The 21,611-nt window shown below is 38.2% G+C and overlaps 1 protein-coding gene across 12 annotated transcripts in view; it reads right to left on the bottom strand.

The window, feature by feature from the left end:
* MYT1L (myelin transcription factor 1 like) overlaps nt 1-21,611 on the bottom strand; it is a 2,965,652-nt gene that overhangs the window by 212,172 nt on the left and 2,731,869 nt on the right. For all 12 annotated transcript variants that reach the window (XM_044070352.1, XM_044070344.1, XM_044070334.1 and 9 more), the window contains one exon: nt 17,053-17,274. In XM_044070352.1, coding sequence (XP_043926287.1) covers nt 17,053-17,274 — 222 coding nt within the window. The remainder of the gene's footprint in view (nt 1-17,052; nt 17,275-21,611) is intronic.

Consider the following 21,611-nt stretch of genomic DNA (forward strand, 5'->3'; position numbering starts at 1 on the left):
CTACACCTGCCAGTCTAACAACTAATTAGGCCCTTCTCAGCATAGCACTGCAATATACTACAAGTTTAAGCAAAACAATCCCTTACCCTCAAGGCTTTCCTGACCCCATGAAAGTAAACACACTTGTATAATTACAGAAACTTAGTTCCAATGCACTGACAATGCTCCATCAATTCTGGGGTTTAATGCTTATCAGTCATCAGACCCCATGGTAATGATGGCTGCATTTTTGGTGGGGCACATCTGTATTACATTACAATCATGTCACTATACTTTATTTATTTAACATTTGTTTACTGGGAAAGTCTGACTGAGACAGAGCCCATTTTCAGCAGAGGCCCAGGGATAAATGCCCCAGATGCATATCTACTTCCATCAGGACAAAGACATAGAAGTCTTGCATGTCCCAGTATTACATTAACAATTCATTGCTTATGCAATTGCTAACTGTAGAACCCTTCTGTGTCTCCCATTGCCTAGTACACCTATTTAAACAAATTAAAGGTCTTCACTGTTAAATGTACATTCAGTGCGGAAGAAATTGAAAAACATACACCACAAACAACAAATATGTACAGAGGTTCCTGAACGTCATTAAGACTAACTAGTTAGACTAGAAAGTATCTTGTTCTGCAAGGGGGTCATATCTACTTGACTTTCTTCTAAGAGATATAGCAGCAATATGCTTTACACACATAACTGACAAATCAATAGCCAAATCTGAGCACAGTACCACCCGTTTTTCCATATGGACACGCCCAAATACTGTCCAGTCTTATTGTTTCAAACATTTATTCAGTGCAAGTCTTCTAGCTCTCCCTGATCACATTAGGAGTTTAAAAGCTTTCCACCCTATGGGTATTCCATAACAAATGTGGCCACATATACCACTGATTTCTACTCCCACCTAAACTCCTGCATCAGTGTATCTGTACCTCATTTACTACAAAGGCAATGCCAAATTTAGACACATGTCCATCTTGTGGATCCCCAGTACCAAAATTTACAATAAAAGGGAAAAATGGTGATCCTATTAAATAAACTTGAACTACTACAGTATAGAAGTGAGATCAAAAAGTAAGCAATGAGCTGAGATATGCGATTAACACCTGCAAAGTCAAGTACACATAAACATTGCCATCTCATACAAAGATAAAAGTCTTTAAATACTCAGTGCTGCACTGTGTTGATTTCCAGGTGTACCTCCTGTTTTGATCTGGAAGACATTGTTAACATATTAGTGAATACATTTAGTTGAAACGTCCCTTCTGACCTATCCCTGTTCTTCACCTCATCTCTTTAGTCCATAATGCCAGCTATAAATAGAGTAAATCCTAAAATTCAAACCAAAAACACGAGCTGCATGGATCCAGGCAACAACCTTGGTTGTCTAATTATTAATATAAAACATTGTTTTATTAATCCTTCCAAAATCTGTCTGTTCTTAGTCTCTTGACTGGGTATCTGCTTGAGGCTTAGAGGACAGCTATTGTGGTGCGCTTCCACAAGGGTGGACCTGTCACTTAAATGGTAAAATATAAACCAGCTGGCTTCACCAGCATCATTTGTAAAATAATGGAGTGCATCATTATGGGACTCAGAAAGAGCAATATTGGTAGTCTATAAACCCTCAAAACCAACCAATCTACCTTTCTGAAGGCTAGGCCCTGTCTACTAGATATGGTGAATTTCTTTGAAAAAGTCACTGAAGCACTGGATGATACAAATTGATGCACGCTGCCTACCTGGATTTTGCAAGGGCCTTCTGTACTATCCCATACTCTGGCATTTTTGAAAAAAATTACTTAATTAAATGTTAACCCATATCTACTGCTCTGTATTGAAAACTACATCCCAGACTGGATGTACACGGTCAGGGCTGGTATCCCTCTCTCTGTCTCTTAGAAAAAGCAAGTCACCATGGTATCCCAAAGGGTTCTGTTTTGGACCCAGCCATCTATGACTTATACTTTGCTGATGTCCATGTTGATATCAGGGTTCTCTGGTAAACTAAGTTTGCTGATGAATGCAAATTAAGAGCTGTCATTAATTCAAATATTGGATGCCCACATCCCCCAAAAGGGCCTCCTATTGTTAAGACCATGGCTGTAAGTTCAAGGCAAACATATGACTATTATTCTCTATGAAATACCTCTGCATTACCTCACAAATGATATCTCCCTCAAAATAAACACTGTCATAAGAGATCTGAGTACAGTCATGGGCACTGAATGCTCTTTTGACTACCTGACTGCCATTAGGAAATCTTATGAATCCTACACTAAGGCACTGTACGAGCACATCCACTCATGCATAAATCGTGCCATCCCAAATAGAACCAAGAAGCTCTCATCCAAAAAAAAGAAGCCAATCTGGTGGTCCCCTGCCATAAACAAACTTTACAACAAAAGGAAGACACTGTTGCAGAAAAGAGGAAAATCCCAGGATGCAAAAAACTTCCTTACCAGCCTCAGTAAGAAACTGAGATCCCTCATAAAATCCTCCAAAGCTAGTTACGAAAATAAAATTGCCAAAGATTCCAAAGACAACAACAAGGCATTCTATACCTATGTCAAGAATCTAAATGGCAATGCTCAGAAATGCTCTGAGCTAAAACAGAATGGCATTAAATATACTGATCCCAAGGATATTGCCAATATCCTGGCAGATCGATTCAGTGCCAACTTCACCCCCCCTCTCACCCCCTAAATGGCCCATCTCAATACCGGAAGATTGCCAAATTCCGGTAATAATGGCCACACAGGTAAAAAACGCACTCTCCAAAGCTAAGAATACAGCATCCATGGGACCAGATGACATCCTGGGCTGTGTACTACATGAACTACAATATGAACTGGCACCTCACCTAAGTGTCATGTTTAATCATAGCCTCACCTCAGGTTTCATGCCCACTGAGTGTCGCACAGCTACAGTTATCCCACTCCACAAAGGGGGATCCATCTTGGATCCTGGAAACTACCGTCCCATCAGTCTGACAAGCCTTATCTGCAAGGCCATGGAGCGTATTATCATGGAACTTATAAACAAAGACATTGGCAACCTTCAAACACTGGACCCCACCCAGTTTGGGTTCATGAAGGGCCGATCCTGTCTCCTGAACTTGATTGACTTCTTTGAATCAGTCTCCAGAGCCATGGACAAGGGTAAGGTGGTCCACACAGCCTATCTAGACCTTGCCAAGGCCTTTGACACCATCCCCCACTCTGGAATCATAGATAAACTTACTAAGCTGGGCATTAATCCCTACATCACCCAATGGGTTGCTAACTGGATTACTGATAGAACCCACACTGTAAAAGTAGCCAACTCCAAATCCAGCTCCAGACAAGTGACAAGTGGAGTACCTCAGGGTTCAGTCCTGGGACCGCTCTTGTTTGGCATCTACTTCTCTGAAGTACAGGCCAACACTAAGGGACTCTGGATAACAAAGTTTGCAGATGACTGCAAACTGGGAGCCATTATTGAATCCCTAAATGATGTAGATACTCTACAAAAGGGCCTTACAGAAACAGATGCTTGGTGCCAGAGCCATGGGCTCAAGCTCAATGCCAAGAAATGTATAGTTATCCCCTTTGGGGAAAAACATGTATCCGTGAATTACCATATAGGTGGCAGTACACTAAACACCGAAAGTTTGATAAGAGACTTAGGGACACAGGTGGACAGTGGTCTCACCTTCGATAACCACATCACTACAACAGTCAGGAAATCATTCTATGTGGCACACCTCATCACTAAGGGCTTTTCATCCAGAAAAAAGGAGGTCATTGTCCCACTGTACTCATCCCTCATTAGACCCATTATAGAATACAATGCCAAATACCTCTCAAGACATCTGCAACAACTGGAAAGGCCACAGAAATACCTCACTAAAAGAATCACAGGCCTAAAGCAGATGCCCTACGCTGACCGCCTTAAAAAACTCCAGCTATACTCTGTCACATATCATCTACTCAGAGGCGATCTTTGCTTAACATACAAGGCAATGTCAAACCCGGAGCTGTTGGACATGCTACACTTAAAGAAATCCCAATCCCGCAAAGCCACATGCTCCAGGGATCTAAACCTTGTCATCACAATAAACAAAACATGCTGGAGGGATATGATCCTGACCCAGAGACTCCCCAGACTCTGGAATAGATTGCCCATACATGTCAAGCAGAGTGCTTCTTTCATCCTCTTCAAAAGGAACCTTGACGATTGGATGGGAGAAAGGAAATTCACCCCAGGGATCACGTTAGTTGCCCTGCTAGACAGGGGTCCAGGGAAGTAAATAGTGTGGGAAGAAATAGCCAGGGAATTGTTATGGCTAGGCTTGTATAGGCCCTAGGGCTGATAGCCTAGTACCAACCTATGAACCTATGAATCTATGAACCTTCTAGCTAGTGCATATTAATAACTAAAAGCATATCTTCCAGGTTCAAGGAAATTATTTTTCTTCTTTCTACTCCTCCCTTATCATATCCATAGTAGAATATAATGTCCTGTTTGGTATGTATCTCTCTAGACATGTTGCCCCAACTTGAAAAAATCAATGCTTCCTCAACAAAGATGAGCTCCTTAATAAATGTAGGAGGCCTAAATATCCTATCATTATCCTCCATTTATTAAAAAACTCTATATCATGACCTCCGGTTAGAAAAATAAGACTGAAAATGACCCTGTTCTGCTTGACCTCTTACATATTTGCAAAAGAAGTAGCACCACCAATGCCTATTACAGGGCTGTAAGTCTACATTGTAATATTAACAGTTGGCAGGACAGGATACCCTCTCTATATCAATATTTTCTAAAACTCTTTAAGTCCAGCCTGGACAAGAGGATGTTGACCTATAATTTCATCCCTTGCCTAGCTGCCCAGACCCTTATGGAGAGAGTGAGTTTATGTAAGTATGTGTGTTTATGCACACACACACACACACATACACACACACACATGTATATATATATATATCTATATATATATATATATCTATATATATATGTAACATACATAATGCATACATCTACAGATAAATAAAATGTTAGCAATCCTGTCATCATAATGGAAAGAATAAGAGTAAGAGTCAAACTTGAAAGTGGAGATTTATGCCATTAGACCATTAAACTGTTATATTACTTAGTTGCCTTAGTAAACCAATGCATTTTGACCATTAACAGGGCTTGCTATAAGCTGTTCTGCAGCTTAGACAGATTAAGCCCTGACTATGACCTAGACAACCAAAGTCTCATTTGTGGCTTGGGCGCCCCGTGGAGTAGGCAGGTAAGGGGAGGAATGCAGAAGCTTTTACTGCTTATCTGTCTTCAGACAAGAGGGATGGAGATAAGGAGCAGGCAGGAGTGTGCCACTGCTCAGAATCCACTGGTGGCTTTCTTCACTGATGGCTAATTAGGCCAAGCCCGTGCTATTATCTGGGAGTGGTCTCTCCCTCTTTCTTTCTCTGTCTAGGACCTCGACAGTGTCTCTATCATAGATGATACCTCATTGCAGGTACAGACCTAGATATGTGATGCAAGCATGTAAGCGACAGGGTCACAACTCTAAGTCACAAGACCTGCACCTGCAAGCATCTGTTGGGCCTTCTTGCATCTGCACTCCCTTTATATCCAACCAGCTTTTTTGGCCTAGCCCAATGGTCCTGGAATGCCAGTAAGAGGGCTAACTAGATAATGGTGCATAAGGGTGAGGGAATGAGATGTCATGGGGATGCAGGATGATGGCAATCCTGCACTGTGACATAGGAGAACAAACCTGATCTGCCAAACAGTAGTCACAGAATAAAGGTACACTGCACATTATATGTTCTAGTGTCAGTTTGATATTTTCAAATCATTATCACCAAGATTTCTCCAAATAAACGTTTGTCCAGTGTTTCATTGTCAGTGACATTTACAGAGTATCACTGAAGAATTGTGTAAAACTTCCATTCTTTTGCTTTAATTCACAAGAATGGAAACACACAAGACAAGCACTTTTTATTATAGTAAATGTTCAAGCAGTAAAAAGCATTGTTGGCATCATTAAAATATCACAAGAAGACCAGCTGTGACCCCTGTACTTTATAATCGGTTTTATAGCAGGATAACTCTTAGTTTCAAACCTTATTTGTATTTTTTTCTAGTCATACTGTACTAAGCAAGGCCTTGACAACATGTATTTAAATGTAATGAAAGACTTTGCTTTAACATTTGACAAGCCTGTTATGACCCAGAAATTCTAAACAGGGCACTTTAGCTTCCATTCTAATAAAAGCTGATGGACTATCCCTTGGCAGTCTCAATGTAGACCGTGAACCATTCTGGCATACATTCAGCATTTAATTGCTGAATCTATGAATGCCAAGCCTTTGTACAGTGTGCAGTTTGTCTGCTCTGCAAATGCTCATTAAAAAATATTGTTTATAATCTCATTTGTTTCCGGTGTGATCTGAGGCAAGCCAAACCAGAGTGGGAATGGAAGGCAGGCACATACTTTAAACGGCAAAAGTACGATGCCATGAGAGGCCTGAATTACAGCAGCATCATGCGTGAGACATCTGAGCTCACTTTTGCCAGAGTGCAAGTTTCTAGGGGAAGAAAAGTGTTGTGCATACAAACTAGTATGCGTTATCCAGACTACAGTACTTTTTCTGTACAAAGAAGTGTAAGAACCTTTGGGGATAATTACTCTTTTATGACAAGTACTTATATATGCTGTAAGTTATGAACACCTGCTAGAGTGGGTTAAATCAAATGCAAATGGTATTATTAAGAAGAGCTGCTCAAGTTTCCATTTATTTTGCATTTGAAAACTCCCACCTTTGTTATTAATGATGTAGAGCGGTGAATTCATTATTGACAGATTTTAGAAGTAAAATTTACATGAAATGACATAATTGTTGGGTAAAAAGAAAAAAAAACTATATATATGGAGGAAATAAATGTGTTAAATATGTTAAAACAGAATTCTTAGCTGTCACAGTTACGTAAACCTGCACAGGTTTAGCCTACTTTCTTTTCTTCAGCAGTTCTAATTTGCTGTTCAACTGGTGGTTGCATTCTCCCAAGGCCCCCCAGCACACTTACTGCCCAGAAGGAAAGATCTGGGGACAGAGGCAGACACTTTCACTTAGCAGTTAGCAAGGCATTTTGTATTGCCCATTGTCTGTACTCATTTTCCTTAGTTATGATCAATCATGCTAAGTCTCCACTGTTTGTAGTGCATATCAAGGGCAGCTCATAGCACTGAGTGCTGGGCTGCAGCCCCCACCCCATTAAAACAAACAAACAAACAAAGTAAACTAATAAACAGAAACCTCCAACGGGCAAACTGGTGTGGCTCAAAAACAAAAAACAAAATGCTAACCAGAATTAAAAGCAGCATCAAAGACAAAGCATATACTGTAATTGAGAACACTGTTGAATAAAACAAAATTAATATAAAATAGAATAAAAAGGTAAGCGCTTTCACAAAAAATGTGCTCATCAGACAACCATTCCATCAAGATTCACATTTAAATACATGTATCAGTGCAACATTGCCCAACCAGAACATAATCATTACCTATGCAAATCTCTAGACTTGAGCACAGGTCTTAAAGAGACCTTGTCATTGAGGCCCAGCTTTTTATTTGCCTGTAGCCTTACTATCCAATGTAACACCCTTTCTTCAGTAAAGTTCTTAAGATCCCTCTCCCCCCACGTGGTCCCTTTTACACTGTTTCTATAGCTTTAAAGACAAACTCATGTGGTAAGCCATGCTTCAAACTATGCCTGGCCAATACACTCCTATAATCACATCTCGTTATACTATATGAATGTTCACGTATCCTCTCATAGAAAGGTCGATTCGTCTCTCCTATATAGAAACTTTCACAGCTATAAGTTCTGTTCTTATGTAGATAGTTCTAATTTATTTATTCATCCGATATCTAAACAGACATACTCATTTAAAATACAGGATAATTGTAAGACTCCCAATCTGGATTATTTAGCTACATGCAAGGTGTGTGAAAGTTTGGAATGCATTGGTCAGGCATAGTATGAAGCATCACAAACCATACTGACACACTCCGAGTTGCAAACATTATACATCACTTATAATGTACCCAATCATTTTCAGTCAAACCTTACATAGCTCATTTAAGTTCTGCCTTCTTGAAAACCTCATTCTTCCCCATATGTATTGTTCCCACAATTCCCATTTTTTCCTCGATAGTTTGCTCCTACCCTTTACTAAAGATTTCATTTCCAGGTGTTTTATCTTATCTTTGATACTATATTCACTGTTTTCAGTATAGCTGGTTTAGATTTTGATTTCCATTTTCTAGTAATTGCGTTTTTGGTAGCCACCATAACTAGGCACAGCAAGACCTTACCATGTATAGGCAATCATAGCTCAGAAAAATGATCTCCCTTGTCACACCAATCTGCCTACCCAGCATTACTGACAGTGCATTCCACAGGGAATCCTTAAAGTCCACCAATTCACTGCCCTCCCAATTACCTCTTACTTCCCTGCCACACCTTCAACATTTGCTGTCTACTAGAGGAAAGGTCTTTGGAGTCTACTTGGGGTATAAAAATATCTATGTAAACATTTGCAAGCAAAATCCTAAATTCTCTTTATTTTGTTGCATATTTGGGAGACATACATAAATCCTCCCATTGTTTCTTTGTGAATTGCTTATCCAATCTCTCTTCCCAATCCTTTCTAACCTCCTCTGATTGATTCTTATAGTTATCATGCAATATTTTATATGCTCTACTAATTATTCCTTTTTTAATGGCAGCTTCTGTTCTAGATTCTACTAAAAACTCTACCAGTGCTGGTCTTTCATTTCGGACCCCCTTATTTCTTTCTCTTTGCCTATAGTCTGATATCAATCCTTGATGGCAAAGGCAGTCTTTAACCTGCAGGCCAAATACATTCTTGGCCTCTTCCCATTCTATCATCTTTCCCTCTCTAGTTATTTGCTCCCAATACCTTGGTTCCTTTGCTAGTTTTCTCCAATAAATTCCAACCCCCTCTTGCCTATTGTCTATATCCCTAATTGCAGTCATCCCTATCGGTAGAATCTCCTTTCTCCATTCCCGTGTTGGCTTAGTTCTTAGAATACTTTCTGCTACTTTATGGATATAATATTCTGTATGATTATTGTTATTCTCCTTAAAGGCCTGCATCCAAAGTCCCAGTCTCTCCTTGTTTATTGAGCTTCCCCCTGTTTCATCATCATCCCTTTCCACTTTGAATTATAGGTTTCTGCTTGTGCTGTGTATAGGAGCCTTAACTGTGTAGCTCTTAAATACCCTTTCAAATTAGGTAATCCCAATCTGCCCTGTTCTACTGGAAGAATCATCTTATCCCACTTGACTCAGAGAAACTCTTAAGTTAATGTCTTAATTAAAGGGGACTCTATTAATTCATCTAAGGATAGTATTAATAAATGCTATAAATACTTATATAAAAAAGGGAGAGGTGGTCTCTGGCCATAGGTTGAAGGCAATAAAGGAATGACTGTCTACCCAGACTTACCTGGCCTTGGTTCCAAAAATGACATGCTATCCTCCCCTAATTCCACTGATTAAGTTCATTGAGGATTTCTTGACATCCGATTAGGTAAAGCCCCTGACACAAACAGATATTTAGTTTCCTTTTGTAGGAAACTAAAAGGAAAGTTGGGTACTTCCTTATGTGATGTTTTACAACAGATATTTCAGTCTGGGAATGCTCCATTGTCTTTGTGACAATCATTTATTATAGTTCTGCCAAAACTAGATAAAGTTAAACAGTAGAAAATTAGAGGTCCAGCTCTTTGATTAATCTGCACATATAAAGCTATGGTCATATACTAGCCTCTAGGCTTTAGACCTTATTATTTAAAGTTATTTGCAGTGAACAGTCAGGATTGATGAAGGGGAGACTTAGCAGCATTCATGTCCATGCTCTCTGTCTGCATGGGATGTTCTAGGGTCCTTGCTCTCCATCTGCATGGGATGTTGTAGGGTCCATGCTCTCCGTCTGCATGGGATGTTGTAGGCATTTTTCTAATCTGGTAGTGGCAATTGATTTTGAAAAAAAAAAGATTTCATTTGTTGAATTGGGTCTATTTACTGGTAGTGTTAAAACTATTTTTTTTCATGTAGTTCTATACTGGGCATGCAGTCATTATAAAATAACCCTTATGCAATGATAATAACAGGAACAGATATTTCTCATACTTTCCTAATGCAAAGGGGAACTCATTAAGGGTGCCCACTTTCCCCCTTTTTCTTTTAGCTCAGAGTCTGTATCATGAAGGCAGGTTAATAGATTGGTCCTTCCTCACTATGGCTGTCAATATCTTATTATTTGCAGATGATAGTGCACTGTTGACAGATACCCTAGTGTAGACTTACCTACAGTCATCAGGCACTTGATTATCTTCTCCACCTGCTCAGGAATGAAAATGAATACACTTGAGTCTGAATTGTTTTTGGCAAATGACTTGGTCAAAGATTGGGTCAGGAACACTGCATGGATCCCACTCCCTGTTTGTACTAGAATTTAGTTTATGGCTCAGATATGCTATATGGGGAATTGTAATTTACAATGATTCTTTGATGAATCTTATAATAGTATCATGAGTTGAGTGGATTAAGGCTATCTGTTTTGGTAAGATCCATTCTGTTAAAAATTAGTCTTTTTGTAGACCAGGTTAGTTCCACTAGGCTAGTAGCCTTTTTCAGGGCAGACCTGAGGTGGTATTTATACTACTAGGGGAGATTTGGACAGGACATTGGGGAACATTCCCCTATCCTTTTTGATAGGTGCTGTGGGATATTTTATGTTCATCTCAGCTGCCACCAACTCAAAAAGACATTGGGTATCATCTCATCTAAAGGGAAGTGGGATCATTAGAAAAGATAGGAGCACATTGCATAAAAAGGAATTTGTGGGAACAATACATGCAGAATAATGTTTTGAAGGAGGAATGAGAGATTTAAGCAGGGCAGGAAAATAAGAATTATTGCTAGATTGATGATAGTTCCAGAGAAAAGCATATACGAGGTTTAATGTTTGTAACTAGGAACATTTTAATATGGTTTGTTTTGTTTTATAAAAATGTACATTTGCCTGTGTCTTAAGTGATATTTCAGTAAAGGTGTTAAAATAAAAAACAAAACATCTCATCCAAAGGACGACACATGAAAGAGTGCAGCACCCCCTCACATGCTATACTGCAGTGTCAGCAATCCATCTACTCAGTGTGGGAAAAGAACCCACAACTTTCTACACCAAAGACAAGTATGCTACCTGTTGTGTCACTGCGGTGATATTAATTCCCAAGTTAAACTATATTCTCATGTATATACCCATTACCCCATTTCCCAAAGATTCTAAATAAAATATGTCAACTTTTACCTTGCAGTTTGTTTGGGATTGTGGTTGGAGGAAGTTGCAGAATAATGTTTTATTTAACCCGGTTAATTTGCAGGGAGCTTGTCTTTTGGATTCAAAATTATATACACAATGTTGGACTTTTTACAACCTTTTAAGGGGTAAAAGTGATGACATCCCTTTTTGGGCTAAGTTAGAAGTGGCTATCTTGGGTTGTGCTTCTAATTTGGCATCCTTATGGGCCTTTCCTCATCTACAACATATTATCAGGGGTTGCTGTATTATGGATTCTGTTTGGAAGTCTTTAGCTCACATTTCTAAAATTACTAGATTTCTAGATTTAAATGTTTAGGGAGAAGAGAATACATCTGTGGGTGTACTTGGAACTATTAATAGATGTTAAACTGATATTTTGGCAGAAATGGGTGCAAATGGGGATAATTTCCTCACCACTTTAGTTGTGTTGGGTGATGATAGCATTGGCCCATTAGTGGTCTTTTGGACTGAATAATACTTAGTGTTGGAAATATATCAGACTTAGATGACTGACACTCCATTCCTCCCTAATAAATTTAGGTTGAACTCTGTTCCAATTTGGTAGTTTATTATGAAGGACCTTACCTTAGGACATTGAGTGCTCAGGTCAGCCATGTTATGCAGTTCCTCAACATGAAGTATGTAAATAAAATCAGATATTGAATAACTGGGATTGTTAAGGTTTTAATGGAGCAGACAATGAACAATTCAATAATGCCATCTTATTTATGTCCCTTCTCTCCAATAATACCATGTTACCTTCCATAAGGGTTATTGGACCCCTACTGACGGTAGACACCTGGGTTATATCATCCACAATATAGGTGAAGGCTGGGGAGGCATGGTGTTGATGTAGTTTACAAACTTTGAGTCTGCCCATATTTTCAAAAATGTTGGTCTTCCAAGCTTAAAGTTGTTAAATGATTTCTTAAAATAGCTTCAGATCTTTCCATTGATTCCTCAGATATGTTGAGCTCTTTGTATTTAGGGGAGCCAGGTAAGCTAAACCACTTCATAGCACTGTGTAGATATGTTATTGCTTACTCCTGGAAATCTCCAGAATCACATTCTCCTCTAGCCTTTGATAGCAGAGCACAGATTTACAAGGCGAGTGCGGGTTGTGGAAATTTAGTTAAGGGAAATTGCATGTTTAGCTTACTCTTTTATATTAACAAAGAGCTACCACTATGTGGAAGGCTTATGGCTTAAGGCTTCCACAATTCAACGAGCCTTTCTAAATCCCAGGAAATTCAAAATGTGAGAAGTTATGATTGTCAATCCATGCACTGCATCTGTTCTCTTAGGAACCAGGATAATTTGCTGCTACTCTGTTTTTATACATTTTTTTTAAGTTTATTTTATTCAAGTGTGCTGAAAAAGAATTGCATGATGTCATGAGGGAGAAAAACAAAACAACAACAAAAATAAAATGCCAAGCATTATTTGCTTTGGTATTGTTTTTATGCTTCATACATCTCTGAACAGGTATACCATTAATATCTTCACACAAACTCAAAAATTGTGCTTAAAAACAAAGAAGAACTTTTGGTTACAATACTTTAGGATGAGTGTTCATTTATAAATGACAGTCATGTTTGTTTTACTAATGATATATTTGGAAAATTGTTACGTAGCAAGGAGGGCCTGTCATCACTTACAAGACTTTTTAGCTGGAATTTAAAATTTCATATAATCAGGTTACTGCTGCCTTGCTGTCAGTATAGACTACACACTTAAGTTGGAGAAGAGCTTAAGTGCATTACCTGTCTCTGGACAGATGTGGTATAGTCCTAGTGAAGTATCAACATTTGTACATAATAATGAAGCTTGTGTTTTTATTGAAATCTATCCAGTAAGCAAAAATGACCACCAGGATGGGCGCTATAGAGAAATAACAAACTGTCTTAGGAATGTTGTGAGGCCTGGCACTGAAGATATGAGATGTAGCCACTTTCTAAGCTAAATGACATGTATTAGCTGTTGCAGTGGTTACCTGTTTCCTTGAAATGCCCAGTGAAGTTTGAAAGAGGCCACCTGGTAAAAGTTCATTTTTATTTACTTTAGAACCTGTAAGCCAGGGAACATGCCAGATTAAAAGGCAACAAATGTTATCAAAGAAAAATCACGACACATCAATATATTTACAGGTGATGTAGTAAAATAAAACTGCATTTAATCCAGTCTGCTATTTCAGGGACCTGGAACAATGCAGTTGTACTACTTCCCTTAAAAATCGCATTTCTTTAAGCTTTACTGTTTAGGGTAATGAAGACATTATTCTCAAATCTATGTATGATCTAAGGTTTAATTATTTCTAGCAAATTCTATTTTTAGGAAGTGTCAGTGTGATATGAAATGCCAGTGGTTAATTACTACTTGGGATACCACTTCATATTTACTTCTTTTATTTTACATTTAAATAAATTATCAACACATTTTATAGTTATGAATTTATTTTTAAGGTTAATGTTGCTATTTTCAATGTTTTCTCATAACTTTGTGCAGCTCTGTTTAGGGGTTTACTACAGAATGGCCTAAGTCAAGTCTCTCACATGAATACAGTTTCTTAAAGTGCTTAGAGCAGAGTTAAAGAGATAGCAATACCTTTAAAAGCAGGCAGCTCCAGGAAGTGACTCCACTTACTATCAGTCATCAGTTAGACAGCTGATCTTCATACTTTAAATCTGTAAACTTTTACTATGCTAACTCATAAGTGCTAACCAAGACCAAAATACTTCCTCTGTGGGACCTGATAACATATAGAGTTGCTTAATAAATAGTACCAAATATGTACTTGCAGACCCACTCTTTAAACTGCTTAATCTAAATGTAGCTACTGTTTTTGTGTCTGACTCACACACTCTAGTCAAGATGTCCCTCCATGACAATGGCCTTACAACTGACCCGGGTAATTACAGACATGTCAGTCATACAAGCCTCATCTAAAGCCATGGAGCATATTATAACTGACCTCTTAAACTGCCGTATCAAGAATCTTATTTGACCTGAACCCCAGCAGCTGGTTTTGTGACACTGAATGCTGTCTCTTGAATCTGGTAAACTTCCTTGTAAGAGTTATGGAGGTTGTAGATGGTGGCCTTGTAGTATACTCAGTGTACCTTGACCTATCCACAGTCTTCAACATCATTCCTCATGCTGGCATTATGTTTGGGTAATGAAGACATTATTCTCAAATCTATGTATGATCTAAGGTTTAATTATTTCTAGCAAATTCACGCATGTCTCCACGGAAGTGTCAGTGTGATATGAAATGCCAGTGGTTAATTACTACTTGGGATACCACTTCAACACCACCACCGCGGAATCATTAGTCATGCTGGCATTATACACAAGCTAAATGTATTAAAAATGAACCCATATGTGGTAAAATACATAGCAAATTTGTGAAAGACAGAACCCACATAGTCAAGTTGCAGGCACCTCATCAGAAAGTATGAAAGTGACCAGCAATGTCCCTCAGGGCTTGGTGCTGGGACCTCTACTTTTTTGGCCTTTTCTTATCATCTCTCCAAGCAGAGAATCAAGACTTCTGGCTAACAAAGTTTACATATTGCTGAAAAATTCTGGGGATTGTTGTTGTCACCCTCTGATACCTAAATCCGCCAGCATGAACTCTCCCTACTAAACTCTTGGTGTACTAAAATGGCCACAAACTAAATTCTAAAAAATTTAGTACTACCACTTTTGGAAGACAACCCCTCCCCTCATCAAACTGTATAGAGAACATGCCACAACGAAATGAAAATGTATTTTGGGACCGAGGAATTTGGGTTGATAATTCCCTGTCTTTTGACCGTCACATGACAACAGTTCTTAGGAAATCCTTCTGTTTAGCATTTAATTGTTAAAGGAATATTTTCAAGGACTAAAAAAGTAATCACTGCCTTAAACTCAGCATTAATAAGATTATTGAGTACAATTATTCTGCATGTATCTCACTGATTATATCAAACAATTATAACGACCTCAAAAGATCCTAAGCAAAAAGATGAGAGCCATAAAGTCCCTGAGATATCAAGAGAGGCTGGAAACTCTATCCCTTTGTTCAGTGTCTTACAGAGATCTGAGGAGAAATCTCAGTGTCACTTACAATGTCATTAGAAATCCAGTTGTCCTGGAGCTCCTGTATCTCTGCAAGTCCAATGGCTTCACAATTACTAGAACCAGGGATCAAAATCGTCACTAATAGATAAATAAAACATGGTGGAAGGATAGGTTTATATACCAGTGCCGCCCAAACCTCTGGAATAAACATCTCCTGCATGTAAAGAAGTACAACTGACTATCTTCTTTAAATGTAAGCTAGATGACTGGATAGGTATCCACAAATTTCCTCCAGGATTGACTGGTCTGGGCCTCCTGGAGAAAGGAGATGCAGCCCGTGGGGGGGGTGGGGGGGGGGTGGGGACTGGCAAAGTGTAAATAGTCATAAGACTCAGTGGCCTTGAAATATCTATGAATCAGTGAATGTGTATTGCTTTTCTGCCTTAATGAAAAACTATCTGTAGCATATCAGCTTGACAGGTCATGGCTTTTTGCAGCATTTAAATAAGCTTTCCGTAATTGCTTATACTGAATCCTCTGGCCCCCTGCGAATGAATGAATAAACACTTAAATGCTTTGACCAGCAAAACCATTTTAGTTCACTTAAATGTACTAATATGTTGTCACATTAAAAACATTATAAGAATCTTTACCTTGTTTAGAGGAAATTGCTACATAAGCTGGAATTCAATTCTGCTGTTTTAAATTTTTGGAGAACTAAGAGTCCATTTGTTCCACTTTTTGTACTAATAAGTATCATCTCCCATAAAAGCTCCATATTAGAGAGTTATGATTCACATTTTTAATTTTTTTGTTTTATTTGATTTGTTAAACATGGTAAATACATAAGGTAGTAGTATGTCTTTCCAGTAGCAGTCTAGGATGACTGACTGGTAGGTGACTTGATCAGATTCACACATCAGGCAAATGGCTCCTGGAAGAAACAAATCTAGGGCCATAAGATGAAGCCTGTTGGCAACTCATAGCCGTAAATCTCCATGTTAAACTGACATACATTTCCATTACAGTGCTACTTTTGGATATTATTTTTCATACTGTTGACTTGAGTAATAGAGAGTAACTGAAGCTGATTGCTAAAAATATTGATATATTACTATATAGATACATTTGAAGATCTAATTTCAATATTTGATTTATGATATTGCTCTGTAAAAATGAATGTTGCTAGACTACTTACAGAATGTCTGTAAGTTTGCCCCATGTCTGTACTTAGTCTGCAGTGTAGCCTGACAGTATTAAAAATCAAAAATACCCATCCCAATGCTACATGTTCTCTGATGTCTTGAAATATATCATACAAACAGCTCAACTTTTTAATACAAGCTCACAAAATGCAACCATTTTGACTTTTCAACACTGGCGTCATACATTTGTAATCTATACCCTACTGCACTTATGGCCTAGCAGAGCACTGTGTGAAATTGGGAAGTGTAATCATGTAAGAAGCATAGATTTGGATCTCAAGTGATATGTTTGATTCAAGTATACAAACTAAACCAGAGTCATTCTATGGATATTTTATATCAGTCCTATGAACTCTGTTAACTCACCTTCGATGAGTGAGGAAGCTGCCACTCACATGTCCTGAGCCATCACATCCAGGTGTTGGGCAGGACATACCTTCTGTCTTCCCTGACTTCCAAGAAAACTGTGAACCATTCATATAACCATCCTTCTGTCTCTTGGCAGCTAGGGGGCATCCTGACGCACTGCGGTGAGATACATATTTCCCTGTCACATGACCCTGACCGTCACACCCAGGAACAGGACACCTACAGAACACAGAATTTTAATTGATGTGAGTAGTTACCACTTATAATGCCTAAAAACTGAGTCGTCAGCTCTAATGCATTTCAGAAGACAAGTTTAACCTTGTAGTGAGTATTTATTTTTATGTGAGACATTCATTATGAACAAAAAAAGATAAAGAAAGCCTGAAAATTCTTTATAGGAGATATTAAAACATATTAGTTTAAGATGTGGCAGCAGAGTAAGAAAACATCTGGATTTAATGAAAAGTCACATTCCTTGCAAATAAGGCGATCACATTTTAATGATCAAGTTATCAAATTTTATCATACAACCTCTGAAACTTATGCTTTCGTAACCACTTATTTTTGGGATAAGCTTGTTGAATGTTAAGATAGAACTACAATTTTATTTTTTTTTTATTTTACATTTGTTTACCGGGCTAGTCTAACTGGATATATTTCCATTTTCAGTAGAGGCCCGGGGAGCAAAGCTCCAGTAGTAAACAATTTGATTTTAAATTGGAAATTACATTACAATACAAAACAATACCAAGATGTGAGTCATAGTTGTTACATAGAAAACGATAACAGTTCAATAAAAATGCAGGAAGCATAATAAAAATAGAGATAAAAGTTGGTATTACAGTAAATGAAGGTATTATACAGGTATATGTTAAAATATTTACACTAATACCAGTCATAGAAGGTGATTACAGAATTATGAACTGATATGTTTTGTGATAGTCAGAAGGAAGAAATACATTAGTATGTTCGAGTGTATTCACCAGTTCCAGCTCTGCAGCAAGAAGTATGGAATGAAGTATAGGACATTTTGTAGGAGGTGTAGATAATATTAGCAGAACTACAAATACAAATGCATGTGTATTGTACAGCACTGAATTTTAACTTGCAGATAGGTTCTGAATATCCACAAAGCGTAGTGAGGAATTGAGTGGTACATGAGTTACATGCTGCCTCTCTATACTTGGCAGTCCAATTTAGTTGTCATTTGAGGTGACTTCAGTGTGGAGTCTGAATGTCCTCCCTGTATTCACATGTGATTTGGCCATGAGGTTTGGTTTCTTTCCATGTCTCAAATACATTCTTTATGTGAATCAGTGGTTATATAAACTGTTCAAATGTCTGTTTGCCATGAAAGAGAATGAGTGGGATATTTTATCATAGATATTGGGATATTTTAAAAAGAGATGAGCAAGTGGATAAAACACACACACACACACACACACACACACACACACACACACACACACACACACACACACACACACACACACACACACACACACAGACACACACACACATTCTCAAAATGGGCAAGGAAAGAAGACCAATCAGATGGCAGATTGCTAGCTACCTGAGCATCAAAACTGTTCCGTGCACTGGAAAAAAGTTAGGACAGGACATTTAGACTTCACAGATCTCTAATCCCTTAGAAAATTCAGATCCAACAAACTGCACTATCTTGAAATGTATTTTATCAAATAAAATCTATGAAACAATGTAAAAACAAAATAATAATAATAATAATAATAATAATAATAATAAATCAATAAAAACAAATAAAAACAGAAATACATATCACTCAAATCATATCAGTTTGCATAAAAATAATAACACAAATAAACAGAATAATACAAGAATCAGGACTGCGACACAAATTAAATATGCTGTACATTAATAAGAACACAAACAAATCAAAAAATTTAGGTTTGTTACCTGATTAGGAACAGTATAGGACATCCAAAAGGGTAAAAAATAATCTACTGAAGAAAGTTGCCATCTGAGCTGTCCTGGCATCCAGCCATACTAGGGCATCATGCTAACCCCATATTGATGTATTCCCTGTCTTCATGTTATTGTTCACTGTTCAACCCTCCTCATCACCATATGCACATCCTCCGTATATCTCGTCCATCCACTGCTCTCCCTGACTTTTGTGTGTATACTGCACCTGTCTAAGTCTGTGTCCTGTAACTGATGTTGGGAGATCTAAAAGATACTCCTGGTCCTGAAAAATATGGTTACAATACATTCAGGCTCTCCATCTATTGAATGTCTGCTACCCATTCATGAGACAGGTCAGGGGACTGCCACTTCAGGTCACTGTATCTCTGATAATACTGCCAACAGGTTATGACAATGGCATTGTTCACCATCCCACCAAGCTTGTGCAGGCATGCACCTTCCACAAGGGCTGCAAAAGCTCAGCAGACACTACTTTAAATTTCTGTGAAAGAAGAATAAGAAAATCCTGCTCTCCTCACACTGGAAGTCTGCATACGTCAGTGCCTGAAGTTGCCATGGTCATTGATATTTCTATCTATTTTACTCCAAAATTAAGTATGGCCATGGTGGAAAGTGTCACATAATGATCCTGTGCATTTTGGAAGAACTCTTCTTAAATTACCAGATATTGGGATATTTTATCATAGATATCGGGATATTTTAAAAAGAGATGAGCAAGCGGATAAAATTGTTTTAGACAGATGTAATTTCATTTACAGAAGAGCTCAAACAATTGATCAGCATTAGGGCATGTGTAAAGGAAGCCACATTTCCTTGACAACATACAGTTGAGTTTAAATGAAAATATAATTAATGGCTGTAAACCATGTGGTTGGTCACTTTTCCTTTTTGTAATTTTGCAATGAACAGAAAGGAGTTTATTTCAGTGAACACTTCCTGTGTCGTATGGGTATAGTTTATATAATAATCTGCATATATAAGGCATTTTATGTGGGAAAAACCAAGAGACTGTATGTTTACATCTCCTTGCTGTTCTCCTCTGTGTTACTTTGCTGTCTACTCCACTTCCTCCTCATTTATATTTATTTAACATTTGTTTACCAGGAAAGTCTGACTTGGAACAAAGCCAATTTTCAGCAGAGGCCTGGGGATAAATGCTTCAGACGCATGCCTTTGTAACGTGGGAGGAAACCGGAGCACCCAGAGGAAACCCAGACCCCGCACAGAAGTCACCCCAGCTGAGAATCAAACAAGAGATCCTTTTACTGAGAGGCAACAACGCAACCTCTGCACCACTGCACCATCCATATATAATGAGTATGGTTGGCATTTTGCTGTCTAGACCTATAGTGGTCTGTCTAGTGACAGCTGTGCTGTCCTTCTTGTGCTGGATGGGCACAAGGTGCAGCTGTGTGACACTACATTGTATACATGAGCACAAACTGATGTGGAAACGTTAGCCTGCCTTTATTATGACATCTTTCACATTGATCACACATCCTATTGTATTGCTACTCCAGCTGTACAGCAGCTTAGTTCTGTTTATCCTGTTGTTGCTTAACTTTGTTTAATTATGTGGTCCTTTGCTTGGCCTACCTGCACTATTTGATGTTTAATACAGATCTGTTTGCCCATGAGCCACGTGACTCACTGATGTTTCCGAAAATGAGCACTTTGCAGATATGCTGTACTTGTGTATGAATCTTAACTAATAATTTAGATTAGAAAAATAAACAATAAAGAAATGGGAAAAATAGGTAAATGCAATATGTGGCTTTTGTTCTTGTCATACATGAAGTATCTTTTATGTAAAATTAAGGAACTGAGATTCAAGGCTCATGGGTTTGCACCAATAATAAAATCCATTTTTTAATCAAACAATAAATTACAATAAATTTGTATGTATGATACCCCAGAATCTACACATTTTGTATATCTATCTATCACAGTATGTGTATGCATGTATGTATGTATGTGTTTATATATCTATATATATATATATATATATATATATATATATATATATATATATATATCTGTGTGTGTGTGTGTGTGTGTGTGTATATATATATATATATATATATATATATATATATATATATATATATTGGTGTACCGTACCCAAATTAATTGAATTTTAGTCTTATTTTCCAGATACAGCATAGCACATTAGCAGTATGCCAGTTTATAGGTTCATAGCTGTGCACTAGGCAAATGGTCCTGGAGCCTTTACAAGCCTAGCCCATACAATTACTCTGGCATTGTGCCACCCAACCTTAGTTCCCAGTGCATCTGTCGAGTAGAGCCAGTGGAGTGATCTCCAGGGTGAATTTTCTATTTACCATCCACTCATCAAGGTTTCTCTTGAAGAGGGCCAGTGAGGTGCTCTGTCTGACATGTATGGTAAGTCTATTCCATAGCATGGGCAGTCTCTGGGTTATGAACCTGTCCCTCCAGCACGTTCTGTTGATTGTGGCAGTGAGGTTGAGGTCTCTGGAGTGTGTGGTGCAGAGGGATTGGGATTTCTGTAGATGTAGCATTTCTAACCGAGCTGGGTCAGACATGGCTTTGTAAGTCAAATAGAGATTGCC

This window comes from Protopterus annectens, chromosome 1.part0 (assembly GCF_019279795.1).
Source record: "Protopterus annectens isolate FY-2018-M chromosome 1.part0, PAN1.0, whole genome shotgun sequence".
NCBI lineage: Eukaryota > Metazoa > Chordata > Ceratodontiformes > Protopteridae > Protopterus > Protopterus annectens.